The following is an 18551-nucleotide window of genomic DNA, read 5'->3' as shown; positions in this document are numbered from 1 at the left end:
GGAAGTGGCTCACCAAATTGCTAATTGAAAAAAGTTTTTAATTCCTGGCTCAAATTTAGCTAGGCATGTGTAGGTATGCTATTGTATTATAACAATTTTCATTTCCAGTGTTGAAGGAAATGGTAACATGGAACACTGTTACATATTGCCAGGTACAGTTTTGGCTTTCTTAATTGACAGACATGGGAACAGAGTAGCATGGAAAATAGACAGTACTTGTATATGTAACTCAAGGGTAGAAACGTAGTTGCCTCATAACAACATTTGTATTGACTACAGCAGATTCACTAAGGGAATTTCCCAAAATTACAGGTATAATGAAGATTAAATTTGAGGGTATTAAGCTAACTGTGTGTTCTCACCTCTAATCTGGAGACAAATCCATCACAAATTTCTTCTAAATAAGCGTTCATTTTCTGTACTTAAAGTGGAAGCTATGAAAATGCGTGTTTATGCATTGGCATTATAGCTAAAATGTAATACTTGTACCAAGTATCAAAAACTTACTTTGTGATGTTAACATGAGGTAATATCCGCTTGAAAGAGCTGTAGGCAAAGGTGCTGTGAAACATCTTTGGGCTTTCTGACTCCTGGCTTTTGCCTAGAGAGTAATAACAAAGGCCAGTGCAGCGCATTGCTCTTCCCTTTTAACCCCCAAGAGGGTATCTGAGCAGTTTCTTTGCCCCAGAGAGCATAAAAATGTGGGAGTAAGGGCTAATACTTGGGCTTAATGTTGAAGCCTTGAGATAGAAAAGCAGAAGTGTACTTAAAAGTACTTGAAATAAGCAGATCTTGTGAGATGACCATAAAATGTAACATTAGTTTAATCCATACTCTTACTGACATTTCTGTGTTCATTGTAATGGTAAGTATTTACCTAAATTCTAGCTGATTGTTATAATTAGACAGTAATGTGTGATATTCCAATAAATGAAAATACTACTTTGGTAAACTGCAACAGTATGCATATAGGAAGTAAACAAAGTACATTCCTGTTTTTCAAGTGATCCTGTTTTGTTCAATACAGTTTCAAAATTCCTGGTCCCTAATGCCAAGTCTTGTTGTCATCATAGCTATGGTGTGGTGGAAAAGACAAACCAGAAATGAGCAGATCTAACTGTAAGCTATTTTGCGTATTGTCAATTGGCTATAAATTGCAGGAGTCATTGACTCAGCGGAACAAGCTTCATAATTCAGGTAAGAGACTTACATATTGCTGTATGTAGCAACAGATCTTCACTGAATACCAATGTTTCTGTAAATCACTTCTATCAGCTAGTCAGTAACAGTGCTTCTGTAGCTTTCTAATGAGTTCTGTTTAATATGATCACTTATTACATTAAGATACAAGAAAACTGAAATGTTAACTTTTTTTTCTTAATATGCAGGTATTTTCAGGTGTTATTCATCAGTCTTAAAATCAGCACATCTTGTTTCCTTGGATTTTACTTTCATCTGAAGATTGGTGAGTCTCTAGTCTAATTGGAAGATGATTCTAATGCCTGAATTTTGCACTATGTGCAGACAGTAAGGCAACAGATAACTGTTTTATTTAATGCTACTATACAGTAGAAGTGTCACTACTAAGCAATAAATGCTGCAAGTATCTCATCTTGAGGGGCTGTGTTGATTCTATGTTCTTGCTGTATAGTTGTTTTGCTATAAACATTTTTTTGTGATGTAACAGGCTTTTTCATTCTGACAATGTTTTTAAGTTGCTACAGTACAAAATTTTAAGAGTAATTCAACTTGTGTTAGTAGAAAAGGGAAAGATGACTGTCTACTACTTCCATTTTATAATGAGTGTATATATTCGTCTCTGATCTTTCAGCATGTTTATTAATTTAAAATGAATCTGTGCATGCTGTCAGCCTACCTACAGAAATACCTGTTTAAGATGCATGTAACTTTCTGTCTTGTCTAACAGCATGCTATAAATGAGTTCTTAACTCACAGGATTTCTGTAGTGAGATCCATTTTCATTAGGAAAACAGATGACACTGAATACAGATGTATTTTGATGGAGTATGTTGTTAGAATAGGTTCATGAGCGAAAATTCCCTATTAAAAGTGGCAGGTGTGAAATTATTAGAAAACATTAAAATATCTCTGTATCCTTGTGAAGGATGAAGAGAATCCAAATAATGTTCCAGAACTGTTGTCTGAGCATTGGAAGCTTTGCAAGGTTTTTGTGAGTAGTGGAATCTCGATGTTTCTAGTAACCTAGTTAATGTTCATGTGCTTTTTCTGTTATAGAGAGTGTAATATGACCTGAGTGTTTCAGAAAGCAATGTATAGATGAGGAAGGGGATGGCAAATAAAGAGCATTTTTGGATAGGTTTTGTGTTGGCAAGTACTGCTTGCAGTCAGTGAGGATGGATCATAACAAACTTTTTAAACAGTGAGGATGGATCATAATAAATCTCTAAACGTATTCTAAAACTTTTACAAAGAGTGGATTTAATACATGACACACATAAAATTAAGATAGAGATCCCTCTTTCCCTGATAAGTTTTGTATCTAGTCAAGATAGTACAGTGAGTGAGACATCAACTGAATAGAGAAGAAAAATATTTTGTCTTTGAAAGCTTTTTGGTATGGGTGGGGAGTCTGCTACAGGAATTATCAACAGAACTTTTTTAAGGAGGGTTGGGTGGAGAGAATGCCTTCAATGTTGGCCTGGTTTGTCTGTTGTCTGTAAAGATATAAGTTTTGGTGGATTCGAAGCAAGCTAGACTTACGTGGGGTTCATAAAGGTAGATCTTTATCTCTAAAGCTGAGGAAAGGAGACTGCTGTGTCCTTTAGGAAGTTTTAGTGGCCTTTTTGTTAAAATCTTAAAATTACTGAGTGTTGGTAAGTCCAGGTGAGTAGTTTTTTCTCTTGTTCAGTATGAGTTGTTTGAACTGTTGTGTAATTATGCATTTCCAGGTTAAATGCAGAACCTGATGGATGGCAAAAGCTACTGTAACGTCATGGACAAGTTGTCCATCTGTACTGACACTCAGTGCGTACGGCTCACTAGGCCTTTCTGTGCAGACCCATTGGTCACATTTCATGTGTACCCAGAAACACCAAACCAGGTCACTTGCTCTGAAGATGTGTCATTCTTTCCTTTCATGTCTGAGCATCTCATCACAGAGAACTTCTACAGTGAGCCCTGCGGCTTTTCCTACCAAGTGCCCCATTCCAGTTACAACAGAAGTGAGTACTCCTGTGGGCCAGCATTCATCAGAAAGAGGAATGAGAGGGAAAGACAGAGGGTTAAATGTGTCAATGAAGGTTATGCTAAACTGAGGCATCACCTACCTAAGGAATACATAGAGAAACGGCTTAGCAAAGTAGAGACACTCCGTGCTGCAATAAAATACATTAGGTATCTGCAGTCTGTTCTGTACAGTGATTCTGTGGCGGCAGAAAAGAATGTCATCGAGCCAAGTCAAGCACCTAAAACAATTAACAAATAAAACCAGTGTTTGAAGACTATCTAAACTGTTCCTAACCAAGCAAAGGATACCCTGTCTTGGAACCTGATAGCTACTACTATAATTGTTAATAAAATGAACATTCCTGGAGCATGTAGGAGGAGATCATAATACACATCAGTATCAACCCACAGAAAGGAGTTTCAATTTCGTAGATATTAACTGCACTCGGAATTGAAAAATCTCATCTGAATGGACTAAGGTAATTCATGGAAATTGGCAATCACATCTAAATTGTTACCAATCCAAAAATATACATGTGAAGTAACAGTATGTATTGTCACAGAGTGCCTGCTTTAAAATAAAATAAAATCTTTCCACTGATGAGACTGAGATTCCTTCAATTTTCTGTAATGTTACTGGTTTGCTCTCTCATGCGCCTTGAAAGAATTTTGTTCTAATTGCCAGTGTTTCTGTTACAGAGCAAGGAGGTCTTTTTAAAGGTTCCCAGGAATGTTGTTAGAAGCCATAAGAAAGGATAACTTACTTTAAAAGAATAACTTAGTCTTTCCCCGTCCCCCAGTCTCTTTCTCTGTATTATTTGGTGGTTTCAACTAATTGGTCTAGAACAGATTTATGTGAAGATGGTGATTATCTTGTAATTAGCAAAGCGTTGTTAACATTTGCTGTACGTCAGGGAGTTGTATTGATACTAACAATTCAGCTGGCACCATGAGAGCAGTTCATCTTTGGGTTCAGCAGAACATAGAGAAAATGGTTACAGACTTTGTAAGTGCTGTCAGTATCCTTGTTCTTAATTGCAGTCATCTCCTCTGTTCTCATGTTTTAATAGCAGTGAATTGAAAAAATGCCTACTAAATGCAATTAATTATGTTTCTGTGGAGCATGGTGGGAAATACTGACACAAGGTGTTAATGTTTCTTAAGGAGAAAATAAAGGTTAGGGATCACAGTAGAGATTAGCAGGAAGATTTCTGCATTATACTTTGGCATTTTTTGATATCTGCTTTGCAGGAAAGGGGGAGAATTCACTTCACTGATTCTTCCCCTTAACTGTGAAAAGGAAAAGTTTGTAAAGTGATTTGATCTCATTTTGTCTCAGTTTCAGCCCTTCTGTCCTCATTTCAAACCAGTATATTTGTCATATCCTGTGGTGGTTTCTCTGAATCTGAGCTGTAGCTTTGTATGATGTGATTTTTTTGCCATATAATAGTACACAAAAGGACTGGAGGACGCTTTGCCCTTTTATAATCCCTTCTCTGCCCCTGCAGTCTTTCATCGCAGTATCTAGATCAGCAGAACTGTGTTTAGGAGTACAAAGTTGAGCAAGTAAGTGGCAGACAAATGGTTAGCTCTGTAGCTGGGTTGCAGCTGTTTTTAGCTGGTCAGGTCAGCACGTCAGTTCCTGGTGGTAACGATGCTGGCAACCTTCTTAGCAACTGGAAAATGCTGGCAGCAAATGCTTCTTGCATCGACCAGGGAAAAGGGCAAGGTTTGTGCATCGGGACTAAATTCAAATTGACACGATTGTGTTATCAGTAGCTGGTAAGTTTGAAACACTGCTGGGTTCAAGTTCCTGGAACTGTCCAGGAAATCTCATAGAACACAACACAATTGCCTTTGTCAGAACCCAGTTTTGTACATAAATTGGGGACCTGGTTCTCCTCAGCAGTGACAGCTCTGAGAAGCGTTACAATGGGCTTTAATATAGAACTGGTATTTGTGTTTCTTTGGAAAATATTACTGACTCCAGTTGGCTTTGTCTTATAATAGGGAAGTTTGTGTAGTTGTGAAATACGAGTATAATGTGTTGATTTGCTCTTCTAGAGACACGTTTTGCAGCAGTTAATTTACTTTGTGCGGGTTTTGAAATGATACATAATAAGAGTTTGTAGAAACTCACAAAACGCATTCTCTGTTCGTATCTCTCTCAATAACATTTAAATATTTTTCTAAGTGCCTAATATGAAAGCCTAAACTGTATTTTATAAGGGAAATTAGGCACTCGAAGTTTACATATCCCTGACTTTCCATTGCAGATTTTACCGTCAGCATGCTGAAAGTTTTTAAGCCAAAAAAAAAAAGCAAAAATGAACCTTGTCTAATAAATCTCAGATTATCGGAGAGAGCATCACGTCATGTATCTTGCTGTGACAGCCTCTGAATAGTTATCACTTGTCGAATCTAAGCATCTCATTCTTTCTCATGGCAAGCCATAATCCTACTGTTATGAAACATGACAGGACAGCTGAAAGATCAAAATATTTCCTCTTCATACATCACTATAAATAAAACAAGTAACAGGCAACTGTATTCTAGCATTACATTCAAAAGCTGTCATGTCTGCTTGACTATGCGAGCTTCAGCTGCAGTTTCTGTTTTAGCTTGTGCAGTAGGGAAGGTTTGGCTGCGTCTGTGCACAAGGAAGCTTTAAAGGAGAGTGTAGGTGTAAGAAAACAGCAAAATGACAGAGGGGAACAAAAGCTGGAGGTAGGTGAGGACATTATTTTCCTTGCGATTTTCACAGCATTTCTAGTTTCCCTGGATGTTTGTGTCCCTTTATCGGGTAGGGATTTGAGTGACTAAATGTCACAGAGATCAGTAGTAAGGGTTCATCTGATCAAACACCAGACTGGATACTTTGAATTCATTCCTTTTTTGTGTGGTAATAATTCATAAAAGTTACTGAGTTCTTAACGTATGCCAGAAAGCATTTGCTTGGGGTTGGAAAATGCAAATATATAGTCTCTTCTCAGCGACCAACAGATCATGATTTAGTCTTGCAGGTAGATGCTTTTCCATGAATGGCTCATTCGGAAGGGTTCCAGCCTATTGATCACAGATACTGCAGTGTGATGCCAGCTCTGGACAAATTCCCATGCTTCAGTGTCATCCCTACTGTCAACCCCTGCTGTAGGAGCTCTTTTGCAGCGCATCCCACCTGGGTCGCCAAGCCCCCTGCCCTTCAGAGGTAAAATTAAGTTCTTGTTTTGGTCTCTGACTTGTTCTTTTTTTGTGATCTTTAAACAGGTTGGAATGTGTCAGGTTAATAAATCAGCAACTTCAACATCATTTGTGTTTTCCCCTCCCTTGTGCTGGCAGTCTTTAGATGGTATTAGCTGAAATGATTTGCTGCTCTGGGAGATTTTGGAAAGCAAAGCCTGGAGTAAAACTGCTATCAAAGAAACATACTTTTAACGTTATTTGGATAAATAAAAGCATTTTGCATTAGCAGCGATCTTCTGTGAAATGGATCTAATGCTTTGTGACGGAATTATTTTTCCTGCTTTGAACTTAAATCTGTCATCAACCAGCAGAATTACTTTTCTGCTTTTTCTCTTGTTTCTTGAATTCCCCAGGACAAACCATCAGCTACAGTGCTCTTGAGTACATCTAAACTGTGTTTTACGCTGGAGATTTATCCTTTCTCTTGCCTGATCTTAAGAGTTGTATTGACTTGCCATGCAAACAGCGAAGCTGCTAGTGCAGGTTATTCTAGCCCAGGATTCCAGCATATTTCTATCTCCCTTCCTCTAGATCCCAAATCAAAGAGAATTGGGTAGGTCAGGCACTTTTTTTTTTTCCTAGAGTGAGGGTTTTTCCCAGCACAGGCAAGTTTTCTGTTTCCTTCCACACTATTGGACCTGTGGGAGTGTTATAAAATGAGGTGCAGTGATTCAGTTCTTACAAGATTTCTTTTTCCTGATCTACAGTAGCTGTTTTCTCTTACTGCTGACCCATTTTCTTTTATTCAAGGTGCCAGTGGATTAACCACTGCCTCCCATCCCCTGGCCCAGCATGGAGGAGGCTGAGCATATCAGGGAGATCAGCGGGCTTAGACAGGAATGTCCCTGTTCTGGTGAGAGGAGAACGTGATGGATTTTATTATCGTGGTACAGTAAAAGAGGAGATAGAGGTGAGTGACAATTGCAGTGCTGTAGTCATGTGGGTATGTGTAATTGGGTGTGCATTGTCAGAGTCAAATCTGTTCACCTGCAGGAAGCAGCTGGGTCATCTGTTGAACTCAGGCGAGTTGGGTGAAGTCAGTGTGACTGCAGCACACCCCTCTGTGTGTGGCAAAGACCAATCTTGTCTTTGCACACTACCTGAGTTTTGTTTAGCCATTTTGTTCCATTTCAGCTGCTGTGTGAATTAGAGAACAAATCACAAGATCAGCTTATGCTCATGTTTATGATGATTCATAAAGCTCCTAATATGCATGATTCTAGGCTGTCTTCATCTGCTGCTTTCGTGGCATGCTGGCTGAGCATTTTGCATGCAGTATTGCCTCAGACAGCAATAATATTGATGGTGATCAGATCCTTGCACTACTCAGCATCCTTTACCAAGCCTGTTTCTAGAAGTGACCAGACTTGGGTCAGGGATCATCATCTTGTACAGAAGATGGGTGCCCACCCACCTTTGTACACAGACAAGCAGCTGCTTGCGCCAGGGAGGCTGCTATATGTCTAAAGAGGTCCCAAATATGTTGCTTTTTCAGACCTCATAAAGATCTCGTGTGCCTTCACCAGGTGAGTTGTACTCCCTGCTGGGAGTCGTGGCCCATCATGTTGCTCTAATGCAAAGGGTACTGTAGGGATTGGATGTAGTGCTGTTCCCCTTCCTACCTTCTGAGCTCAGTTAAAAGATCTTTGCCTTTAAACACAAGGTTTATTCCAAACAGTATTTTCTTTCTGGGAAGTTTGTTTTTTTGTCTCTCCTGGAGCTAACTTGCAAGCATCCCAGACCCCTCGCATCTTGGTGAGGGCTGCCTTGCTGTGTACCTTGCAGGAGCAGGCCTCCATCTCTGCTGGCGCTGGGCGTTGAGCCAGGTTTGGATGGTGTCAGTGTTGTTGTGAACAACATACCGGCTACTGTTGTGTATAGACACAGAACCATCAACAGTGGAGGAAAAGTGTTAGTGTATTATGTACACACTTCCAGCTTGAGTCAGCTACAGACCAATGACATGGTTGTCTTTTCAGAAATGTTAGTGAAAGCTTTAATTCATTAGTTTGTTAGCATTTCAAACTTAACAGAAAAAAGTCTGTTCTTTCTCAAGAACAGGGAAGTGCCTCATTTCATTGTTGATGGAAGGTGTCTTGACCAGGCCTTAGCTTACAAGAAAATAAAAATTTCCAACAACTTCCCAAAGAAGCAGTGAGTTAATGTGTATAACAAGGAAGGACTTGGGCATGCATAAAGAATAGGTCTGAACAGCTTCACTGTCCCTGGTGTATGCAGTGTGGTTTGTGAAATCCAGTTGCGCTCTACCTCTGTAGGATTTTTGGCAGGGATGGAATACAGGTCCTAGCTGTAGTGAATCTGTACATATGCTTCACTCAGCCTGCTTTGTACTGAGCCTCCTGGCACTTTTTATGTCTGTCTTAATTCAGAATTAAAACCATGTCCAAGTTCAGGCTTGCTGGGTGCTCTGACCTAGCCACACAGCCACAGGAAGGCTGCTGGTGAAGGTTATGTGACCTGACACATTTCAGTGTGTTTTTCAGAGGAACTGTTTTGTTCCTGGTAACAGAATGAAAGAGGAGTGTTCCTGGTAGAGTTTGCTGAACCATTTCGGTCACATGGAAGGCATCCAGTCTGCATGCAAAAAGCAGTGAAGGATGACATCCTGGAATATACAAATGGTATGAAGCACTCCTTACTCCCTGGAGACAAAGTGCTGGCACCTTGGGAACCAGGTATGGGGAGGTATGGCCCAGGAACTGTCCTTACTGGCATTGAGACAAGGGACCCCTTACGAGGTAAGAAAGATACTGCCCTTATCTTGCTTGCCTCGCTCGGGAACGCAGGCGAGACTGTTGGGATAAACTCTGTTGTGACGCTATTGACGGAGAACTCTCAGAGCGCACACTATAGTTTAGCATTGCTTAAGGCTTCCAGGAGGTGATGTAGCTGATGTGATCTGTATGTAACCTCGCCGGTCTGACCCTAGGCAAGTTGTGACCCATAAAAATGTCACCTTCTGTATCCACTGATTGGTTATTTCCTGTATGCTCAGACAAGGCTGTGTCTGTTGTGTGAAGGACAATGGCATTTTCCTGAGAGATCTAAATGTGGTAACTCTCAGGAAGCATCCATGTGTGCTGGAGTGCTCGTGCTTGTACTGAATGGTACATCCTGAGGGTGATCTTATCACCCAAGCATGGCATTTCAACAGCTCATTCATTTTCCCATGTCTGACAGGCTCTGCTGACTTCTCAAAATGCTGGTAAAATGTCCTCAGAGTGTTACTGCTATCTTTGGCAGCAACAACAAAGGTAACTCAGCCAACGTTTACGTGTTCATTTGATGAAGAACTGGAAGGAAAGATGCTGCCAGGCCCGTTGCCACACTGAAGGTGCCCCTAGCTGCCCACTCTACCCTCCACAAAGTTATGATGAGTTGTCACAGTAAGGGGCAATAGTTGATCCTGCCACTGGCATGAGGAGAAAGCATGCATAAAGCTGCAAAGCCTGAGCTGTGTGTGCGCACCCTAGGCCGAACAGCTGCTTATAGCTGCTTGCCTTTTCTCTCAACAGCCTCAGAAGATGAAGAAATTACGGTCCAGTTCTGGAATGACAAGAAAGTGAAACTCCCTCTAGGTGTAGCTCTGTGGATCCCTCCTAGCCTGTGTGGGAGAATTGTAGAGATGATCCACATGCCCTTCACCAGCAGGTTAAAGCCCAGAGAAAGTCCTGACACTAGTTCTTGTATTTTTTCCTGCAGTCCTAAAACAGCCCTGATTTCTGTTTGTGCTGTACATAGTTTTGCTAAGCACAGCTTGCTCTTCTCACCCTGCTGGCCACTTTTCCACTATCATTGTGGTTGTATGTGCTGTTCATCAGCCTGTGTCAGGTGCATCTGCTGCTGCCATCCCTGGTGGCCTCTTCCACCCAGGTCTCTGGTCTTTCAGAGAAAACCTGAAGAGGTAGAGCCCAGCAGCAAATCCTCTCCACACCTTTTAGAACTGGAAGGTGTGAAACAAGGAGAATCAGCAGCTGTGGCACCTTCTTCCCCTTCTGATTCAGAGTGTGATCTGGAGTCATTCCCCACTAAGAGTGATGTTGTGGACAGTGCTGTTAACACAGACTCCAGCCATCATGAGAAGCCCAGGTTAGACGAATCTGCAGGACCGAAGTGGAAATACTGGAAAAGGAGACAATGCAAGTCCCAACACAGTAATTAAGGTACTTTTTAACACCCTTAAAGGGAAGAAGCAGCCAGAGGGAAATAACCAGTGTGTTCTGTGCCCTCTTCGTATGGGCAGTCACTTAGTCTGTAGTTGATAATAAGGATCATACATTTGCATATCAGCCTCTGATCCAAAATTCCCTCCTTTGCAACATTTCATCTCCCTCCTCTTGCATGCTAGCTCCTCGTTTGATAACTTGTCTAATGGAAAACCACCAGAACAATGACTCTCATGTGGAAGCACAGATACCCCTTGTTGAGTTTCTTCCCTGGCATTTTCCTATGACTTTTTTGATGCTAACATGTTCCTTAACCTGCATAGCTAATCTGTGCAGAATAGTCACCTGAAAGAATTCCTTTCAGGTTTAGTAAAGTGTGTTTCCCTCTCTTCTTAAATGAATGTTCAGAGCTTTAGTTCTGGTTTTACTGTTCATAAGACTAAGATACAATTTTACTCCCCCCAGAAATCACCAGTTGCAGCAGCACATGTACAAAGGGCAAGCTGGAATCCAAAGCCATCTCTGTTGTGTACTTGTTCCATGTTGCACCAGCTAATTGGAGTGTCCCTGAAAACGGACAGTTCTGACCTTCAATGTGATAACACAAGAAAAGATAGCTTATGTACAATAACTCCTAGATTCAATCTGGAAGAGTGCTGGGCTCTTCTAGTCAAATTCTGTTACTCATGATCTCTGTCTCAGAAAGATAAAAATCAGTATTTTAAACAGTCTTTACAAGTAACTTCTCTTCCTCACAAGAAGCAAGCATTTTAAACAGCTGATTACTACTGTAAAGGTAGGGGATACAGAATAAGCAAACTGTATCACATCTAAGACAAAGGAACAACAGCCTTTTTTTAGGCTTGGTTTCTTTCTACAGTGGTCCCCTCCTGCTTTAGAAAAACTTGGAAAAAAATCAGTTAGAACATGAATACCAAACAAAGCAGGCAGAGAAGAGGAATAAAAATGCTTGCAGGAACAAGGGGAAGATGAAAAAATGGCAGGATGAACAGAAATGCTACTCTGCACGTGAGCACCATTGGTACAAATAATCAGAAATAAATGTACTTGAAATAAAAAAAAATACTTATGCACTTAATAAAAATACTGAAGTACTTAAATAAAAAATGTACTTAAATAAAAAAAATAAAATGCTACTGTAATTTAAACATACTAAACTTGCATGATTAGGAGGAGATTAATCTGTTAATGACGTCTTAGTAAGCAGAGAACACACTGGAATATATTTTGTTTTCTCAACGTTTTATGCATTAATTTTTAGCAGAAGCCTACTACTTAATGGTATTTTTCATATTTTATTATTTAAACAATCATAATATACACACATTATACACTTTTGTAATTAATTTCCTAGGAATTTGGAATTTTAACGCCAATACAGAACTCCAGACAGACATGCTCTGTATTAGCCAAATGTCATATTTGTGCAGTAGTGACATGCTTTGCCTTTTGGTAAAACCAGAAAGAAATCAGAGTGGCTTCATTCCAGCTCAAAACCAGCAGCATGAATCACAATAGTGGACACAACTTGATAATACAGAGTATAATGACATACTTTTATTCCTGTAAAATAGTCTTTAGTGTTTTAAGATATGTTACATTGCTAGAAGTTGCATTGCTACTCCTTGAGATAGCTGAAGCAGAATTTTGTCTTACAATACAAACTGCATCAAAAGTAAGTTGCAACAAACAAGTGAAGTTAGAGACTAGGCTTTTAAGAGACGCTGTCTGCTGGGCTTATGCCCTCCCTCTGTAGTCAAAAAAAAACAAACAAACTCCTCTAACTTCCAAAGGAGCAAAGTTTAGTCAAAGCTTAACAGCTCCTGAAAATCCTTTGGTCTTATTGTAACACTTTTGTATTTCAACAGTGAAGTTTGTTACAGAAATGATACCATTACAGAAATGATACCATTATCAAAGCTACATGAGGCAGAGGTATATCTATCTTAGAGCCAGGAAAACCAAAGTTACAGACACACTGATGCTGCTTATTTTTTAAAAAACAGACTACCAAGGGATTTGTTTTCTGTCTTCCAGGAGGAAGGTTTTGTGGCATCAGGAAAGCAAAGATATAAAAGAGCGAAAAGGAAGACAGTCTGATGATAAACATAAAACAGCTTGCACAGGAGAGGACAAGCTTGATGATACAGACAGATACAGAAGAGGACAGAGAAAAAAACAGCAAAGAGCTCACTTACAACAAAGCAGAGAGAGATGTGATAGATCAGAATCCAATAAATAAATATACAGCTGATGAAGTTCAAGAGCTGAAATTTCAGGTAAACTGCTTACACTATAGCAGTGTTACATTTATTGAGCAAATAAAAGTTCTGATTTAGGCACTTTCTCTATAGAATATGGATAACTATTATTTTAATAACTGAAAAATTATTTCCACCTACATGGAATTTCAGCATTCTTATTCTTTACTCTAGGGTTAGGCTCGTGTTATATTAAGTCCCTAATTATTTGGATGTGAAATCTTCACAGTTCTGGAGAGATCAGGTAAACTACTATTAGCACTAAAAGCCTGAATAGATGCAAAGCAAGAGTCTACTAAACCTCCAATTTATCTACAGTCCTCTGGAGATAGCCAAAAGAATTCAGCATAGCAAATTCTCTTTGTAGGAAGCCAGAAGGAATAGCGAAACAATACAAGCTGACAGCCAAAAATATTTTTTTTCAGGATTAAAGCAGAAGAGAAAGTAAAGGATATGAAGATAGAGACAGCAAAATTCTCAGAGATTCAGCATTTAAGCCACAGAATTTTATATTCTCCTCCAAGATTAACTGAAACTAGTTTACAACTGAAACAGTGTAAACCATCAGCTACAAAAAGATAACAGATCTATATAGTTCTATATAGATCTATATAATTCTATAATCTATATAATCTATAATCTATATAATTCTAAATCTATATAGATCTATATAATTCTAACTGTGGAATCTGATCTTTCGGAGGTCACCCAGTGAGTTGTGTTAGTGGGATTGTTCATGTTTAAAGAATATGAATTTGGAGATAAACTGCAGCATGCAGGCGCTCAGCAGTACTTTTCCCCTGCAGGAAATAGGAGACAGTCCATGTTATCATACCTTCTACTGAAAAAGGCAGCTAAGTGATATTTAGCCTAGGTAAGAGCCTGGGAAGAGACGGGATTTGAAGTCTGTCAGTAGTTTCTGCTGGTGAAAGCGTCTGACATATATTCAAGCATGTTCCTGAGCTGGGGTCCTAGATAGTCAATTTCATTGGCATTTTATTTCTTTATCAGAAAAATAAATATACAGATGGGGGGGGGGATCCATTTTGAGCCAGATGTGCAGCAGCTCTAAAATCAGTGCCAGCCCACAGAAGCTGGTATGTACATCTGTATTCACACCACAGGGATCTTGCTCTTCGTGGCCATGAATATGACATGGACTTCCTGTCTGAGGGTAATATAAACTGTCATCACAAAGACTAAAGCGTGTATTTATTCCACTGATTGTATCTTTAATTGTTTAAAATGGAGGAGCCTGGAATTATACAGTCACATAATTGGAATTAAGGCAAACAATGTACAAATATTTATAAAATCAGTGTACAAAGTATGCTGTGTATAATTGCATTAAGTAGAAAACGGATATACAGGCTGTAAAAATATAGTCCCAAAGAAGAGGATACTATTAAAGTGCTAACATGAACAAGTAATGTATAGTTCATTACATGCTTTAAAAAAAAACTAGTATTTTATTCCCATGATCACCAGCAAACATCATAGAACAAAAGTTAAATCAATACTTTGTCCTGCACTGATGTCCACCATGTGGGTTTGTTTCACCATGTCCTCTGAGGTTGCTGTGATAGAATAGGTGCCAGGAGAAACTTCAATGTAGATATCTTTGCAAGCTTTCCTGGTCTGTAGGGGTGGGGAGGGGAGAATAAACAAACATCATTACTATTTAGTTATCTTGAATTTCCCATAAAAATATAAATTTTGAATTTGGGTGAAAATATTTAATCTGCTATATAAACATTAACTTTTTTTTTCAAAGTACACAGGCAATATACAGACCAAACTGCAAAATGTTTCTATTAATACAAAAATTAGCGAATGTCATATTCAAAGTATTTAATCAATGGAAATAATCAACATGCTGTAATTTCTCCCTCAGAAAACTGAAAGCTGTCAACCTAAACAATTTTGAACATAAACATGGAAGTGAGGATACTCTCATCAATTTGTACTGTGGTATAGATTCCGTGTTTCTCATCTTTTGTGGCTTAGAAGTTCCCAAAATTGATTTGGTGAGGTGTTTGGCTTTGAAAAATAAGGTTTTCTTCTCCTGGACGAACAGGAGTCTTCAGAAAGACTGTATCAGGGCCAAGCATAACTGGCTAAGCAACTGCAGCATGCATGTGTTGCTTGCCTGTTTTCAGCGTTGGGAATGTGTCGGGAGCACAAACGAGGTGAGAGTGGAGGACTGCTGGATTATTGCTGCTGATGCAAATCACAACAGCCTAAGATTATTCAAAATGTTTTGATGTTTTGTATCAGTCCAAAATATTAAACAGATTTAACTAGTTATGTGCCATAATGTCACAATCTGGTTTATAATTAATTGTGTAAGTCTCTGCCCATTCTATTGCCCATCTATACATGAATTAGGATTATGAACGCATTGCTGATTAATCTGTGCCATCACAAGATCTCCACACCTGACTGTAAATTTTAACCAGTTTGATGCAAAATGCTAGGGAAATGCTATATCTCAATTTAAAAACAAAGTATTCTGTAAACTTACACGCTGATGGCAAGTTCTAGCTCGACTGGATTCTACTGCAGATGCATTTTTCTGGAAAGAAAAAGATGCTGCTTTCTAATGATAACCTCACAAAATGCAAATTTAGCCCCTGAGAGAGGGGATGCTCCAAGTCTGTTAAACTTTCCCCTCCACAAAATGACTGAAATGATTGTTGCCATGAGAATTTACTCTGCCCTCCCGCCCTGCCCAGCCAAAGACTCAGATCAGTCCACAGTTTCATGTGTCCATGATGTCAATCCACATAAATTCACGTGAGCGAGTGTCACAGATGCTGGATGGACTACAGTTGTCCCATGGTGAGGGAAGGAATAACCTTTAATTAAAACAAAACAAATTCCCGCTTACCTCTTCTTTACAGGACTTGAACTCTTTTTCCCCTGCTTGTCTGCTGTGATATCTGCAGATGTGTTTGACTTCATGCTCATTGCATCTCCAGGCTGGCACAAATCTATAGTACTTCTGGACAGCAATTGGAACAGAGAATATTATATGGAGAAGCATCACAGCCATGCTGACAACAACTCCAGATTTGCAATTAAAAGTGGAACTGCACATTTACTGATATTCTGTATTAATCAGCTGGCTTAATTTCATGTGAGGATGAAAATAGCGCCCAGATGTCCAAAGAACATCTGCCTTCTGGTGCAGAACTGTCAGCTCTGTTTTCAGATGCTTGTCTCCCTACACAGTATGTTGGGACTGTCACCTCAGAACTGAACTCATGAAAACAGCCAAATCTGGAGTTGGTATTGCCATAAGCCACGCAGGAAAATACTGAGAACAGAAGTGTGCTTTACATTTTTCTCTGTTTAGAGCAGCACTTCATTTCATACAGTTGTCTGACTGGGATCCACAATTCAGAATACTCTGAGGGCAAGGACTTTAGTTAGTTATTATACAATTAGATCACTCTTTCTATTTAAAGGCCACACAACGGTATCATTTTCTTGCCTTTGTGCTAGCAAATAGAGGGGTTAAGAATTGCTTAGCCTAGAAATGCTCATTGTTTGGGCACTCTGCTTACAAGGCAAATGAACTGCAGTCAGATTCCACTCTCAGGTGAGAGCTGTGTTCACTAAATGACATGTTTCTTTAAAAGGCTGCAGCAATATCAATTGCTTCTTTGTCCAGAACAAATCCAAAGGAATGCTCTGGAAACATCTACCTGACCAGGCCCTTCAAGCAAAGCTGGTGGAAGAAGCCATAGTTTATGGGTCCTTAATAGGATGTATATGCGAGGTAAGAGCTTTTGCAGGGTATGTGCAGAAAAAGCACTGTAAAAGCAGAGGACATGTTAATACTGAAAAAAGAGCTGGTGAAGGAGCTTAAGTGCTTTCAAGGCTGGTAACCTGTAGCAGAGCAGTTTTGAGAATTGCAGCAGTAGCACAGCAGTCCTTTTCTGGCTCTGCAGTAAAGGTACTTAAATCTTCCCTGCTGTGAGTTAAGTATGTGCATACAGCTCTGCTGCCATCTGCTGTCACCACAGAGCTCATCGCAGGGTTACCTTTTTGATCAGAGAAAACAAGTTTCAAAATAATGATTTTTGTCTTGCTTGTATTTTCCTTCTGTCTGACCGTGCAGACCACACATGAAAATAAGGCCAATAGCAGGTCTTGTTTCCAGGTCTATTGCGCTTCCTTATTCCTTGAGGTTATGTACCTACCAGTTTGGCTGCTGCTGTCGTGGTTTACTGTGGAGTTATGTCCCAAAATACATCAAACACTCTGACCTACTGCATAGCACTTCCCAGAGTATCTCCGTATCACAGGACGTGACTTGGGTCCTTTTACATGAAGTTAAATAGCAAAGAAGTGAAATCAAACGTTTGATACGAAATGTGGGTCAACTTTGGTCCCTAAGTAATTCTACACAACTCATCCCAAATCACCTAATTTTAGTGCTTAATCACCTGCACTCAGTGGCGTTCTGGTGCCTCAATGGTTACGTTCTGCTGTAGGTTTTTATTTGCACTTTGTAAGCTTTACCCATGAACTCGTGGGTCTGAGAACTCCCCCCTTTTCTCAAGGGAAGGTGACTGAAGCAGTGCTGTCCTGGCACAAGCATGAATGTGGAAGTCAACCACTGCTTGTTCCACCAGCATTACGCACTATACATTGTATATCTGTTGTGGTTTTGCGTCATCGTGTAGAACTGGAGTTGCAGGACCAGCCGGTTACTGCCATGTAGCGCTGTGGGATGACGAAGTTGTTGCCGCCCGGTGCACGTTGCCGTGCCCTGCTCCCTAGCGCAGCGGGGGACAGCCCGGTGCCCTCGGCCGGGCGGCGCGGCAGGCTCCCGGCCCAGCCCTCCCGGCGCGGCACCCGGCACCGCTCCTCGTCGCGCTCCGACCAAAGCCGCGGCCCCGCGCTCCCCCCGCACCTCGCACTCCGCCGCCGCTCGGTCCATGAGGCTCGCGAGGGACGCGAAGGCCGCGCCGAGGCGTTCCGGGTCCTCTCGGTGCAGCGCCGGGGGGCCCGCCCGCCCCGCAGCCCTGACCGGGGCCGCTCCCCGCTCCTGCTCCTGGGGCTGCTGCTGCTCCTCCTCCTCTTCCCGCCGCCGCCGCGCCCGCTCCAGCACGGCGCGCGCCAGCCCCGCCGTCCGCGCCGCGCGCGCCCCGTCCATCCCGCCGCCGGCGCGCGCCGTCACAGTGCGCGCGTGCGCCCCGCGCCTCTCCGCCCGCGGCCGGTAGGGGGCGCCGCGGCCCCGCCCGCCCCGCCCTGAGGCACGGCCCCGGCCGCCGCCCGCGGGGGGGCGCCCGGAGGGGGCCGTCCCGGGCCGTCCTCGCCGTCCGCGGCGGCGGTGGGCGCGGTGACCGCCCTGGCGGGGCCGGCGGAAGGGCGAGGAGAGGCGAGGAGAGGTGGGCGTTGCGCCGCGGCTCGGCTAAGCTGGGCCCGGCCCGGCCCGGCGGGAGATTCAAACGCGGCGGGGTGCGAGGCTGCCCGCCCTGACGGGAGCGGCGTGAGGCGCGGGGCGGGGACCGCACCGGGCGGGGCAAGAGGTGGTACCGGAGGGGAGGCCGAGCGGGCTCAGAGCCCTCTCAGTTCCCTTCGCTATGCCCCCCGCACAAAGCAAGCCCCGGGCGCGGCT

The 18551-nt window shown here is 41.7% G+C and overlaps 4 protein-coding genes across 8 annotated transcripts in view; 3 read left to right on the top strand and 1 right to left on the bottom strand.

Annotated features, from left to right (window-relative positions):
- The first annotated feature begins 18 nt into the window (after nucleotides 1-18).
- ASCL3 (achaete-scute family bHLH transcription factor 3) lies at nucleotides 19-4118 on the top strand. Of its 3 annotated transcripts, XM_040558521.1 has the most exons (4): nucleotides 19-1197; nucleotides 1389-1465; nucleotides 2126-2191; nucleotides 2931-4118. In XM_040558521.1, the coding sequence occupies exon 4, from the start codon at nucleotides 2936-2938 to the stop codon at nucleotides 3464-3466; it is 531 nt and encodes a 176-aa protein (XP_040414455.1). In that variant the 5' UTR covers nucleotides 19-1197; nucleotides 1389-1465; nucleotides 2126-2191; nucleotides 2931-2935; the 3' UTR covers nucleotides 3467-4118. The 3 variants fall into 3 exon arrangements, with proteins under 3 accessions (XP_040414455.1, XP_040414457.1, XP_040414456.1); XM_040558523.1 differs by lacking the exon at nucleotides 2126-2191; XM_040558522.1 differs by having other exon boundaries at nucleotides 1389-2191.
- Nucleotides 3577-15433, top strand: C5H11orf16 (chromosome 5 C11orf16 homolog). 2 transcript variants are annotated; one of them, XR_005820239.1, is made up of 7 exons: nucleotides 3577-3686; nucleotides 6223-6415; nucleotides 7201-7360; nucleotides 8981-9209; nucleotides 9987-10634; nucleotides 12696-12937; nucleotides 14814-15433. XR_005820239.1 is itself a non-coding variant. In XM_040558518.1 (6 exons), exons 2-5 carry the CDS (start codon nucleotides 6249-6251, stop codon nucleotides 10631-10633), a joined length of 1203 nt encoding a protein of 400 aa, XP_040414452.1. In that variant the 5' UTR covers nucleotides 3577-3686; nucleotides 6223-6248; the 3' UTR covers nucleotide 10634; nucleotides 12696-13982. The 2 variants fall into 2 exon arrangements, 1 of the variants encoding a protein (XP_040414452.1); XM_040558518.1 differs by lacking the exon at nucleotides 14814-15433 and having other exon boundaries at nucleotides 12696-13982.
- On the bottom strand, nucleotides 14135-18086 carry AKIP1 (A-kinase interacting protein 1). Its single transcript, XM_040558520.1, has 4 exons — nucleotides 17844-18086; nucleotides 15810-15923; nucleotides 15444-15494; nucleotides 14135-14557 (listed from the first exon to the last, which is right to left on the bottom strand). The coding sequence occupies exons 1-4, from the start codon at nucleotides 18084-18086 to the stop codon at nucleotides 14414-14416; spliced, it is 552 nt and encodes a 183-aa protein (XP_040414454.1). The 3' UTR covers nucleotides 14135-14413.
- Nucleotides 18087-18193: 107 nt separating this feature from the next.
- DENND2B (DENN domain containing 2B) overlaps nucleotides 18194-18551 on the top strand; it is a 166964-nt gene continuing 166606 nt past the window's right edge. Inside the window, exon 1 of one of the 2 annotated variants that reach the window (XM_040559046.1) lies at nucleotides 18194-18321. The gene's annotated coding sequence lies outside the window, so the exon portion shown is untranslated. The remainder of the gene's footprint in view (nucleotides 18322-18551) is intronic. The other variant, XM_040559050.1, reaches the window with a different exon arrangement.

The sequence above is a fragment of the Cygnus olor genome, chromosome 5 (assembly GCF_009769625.2).
Source record: "Cygnus olor isolate bCygOlo1 chromosome 5, bCygOlo1.pri.v2, whole genome shotgun sequence".
NCBI classification, from domain to species: Eukaryota; Metazoa; Chordata; class Aves; order Anseriformes; family Anatidae; genus Cygnus; species Cygnus olor.
Note: the sequence above shows the minus strand (reverse complement) of the source record. Positions and strands in the feature narration are given on the sequence as shown.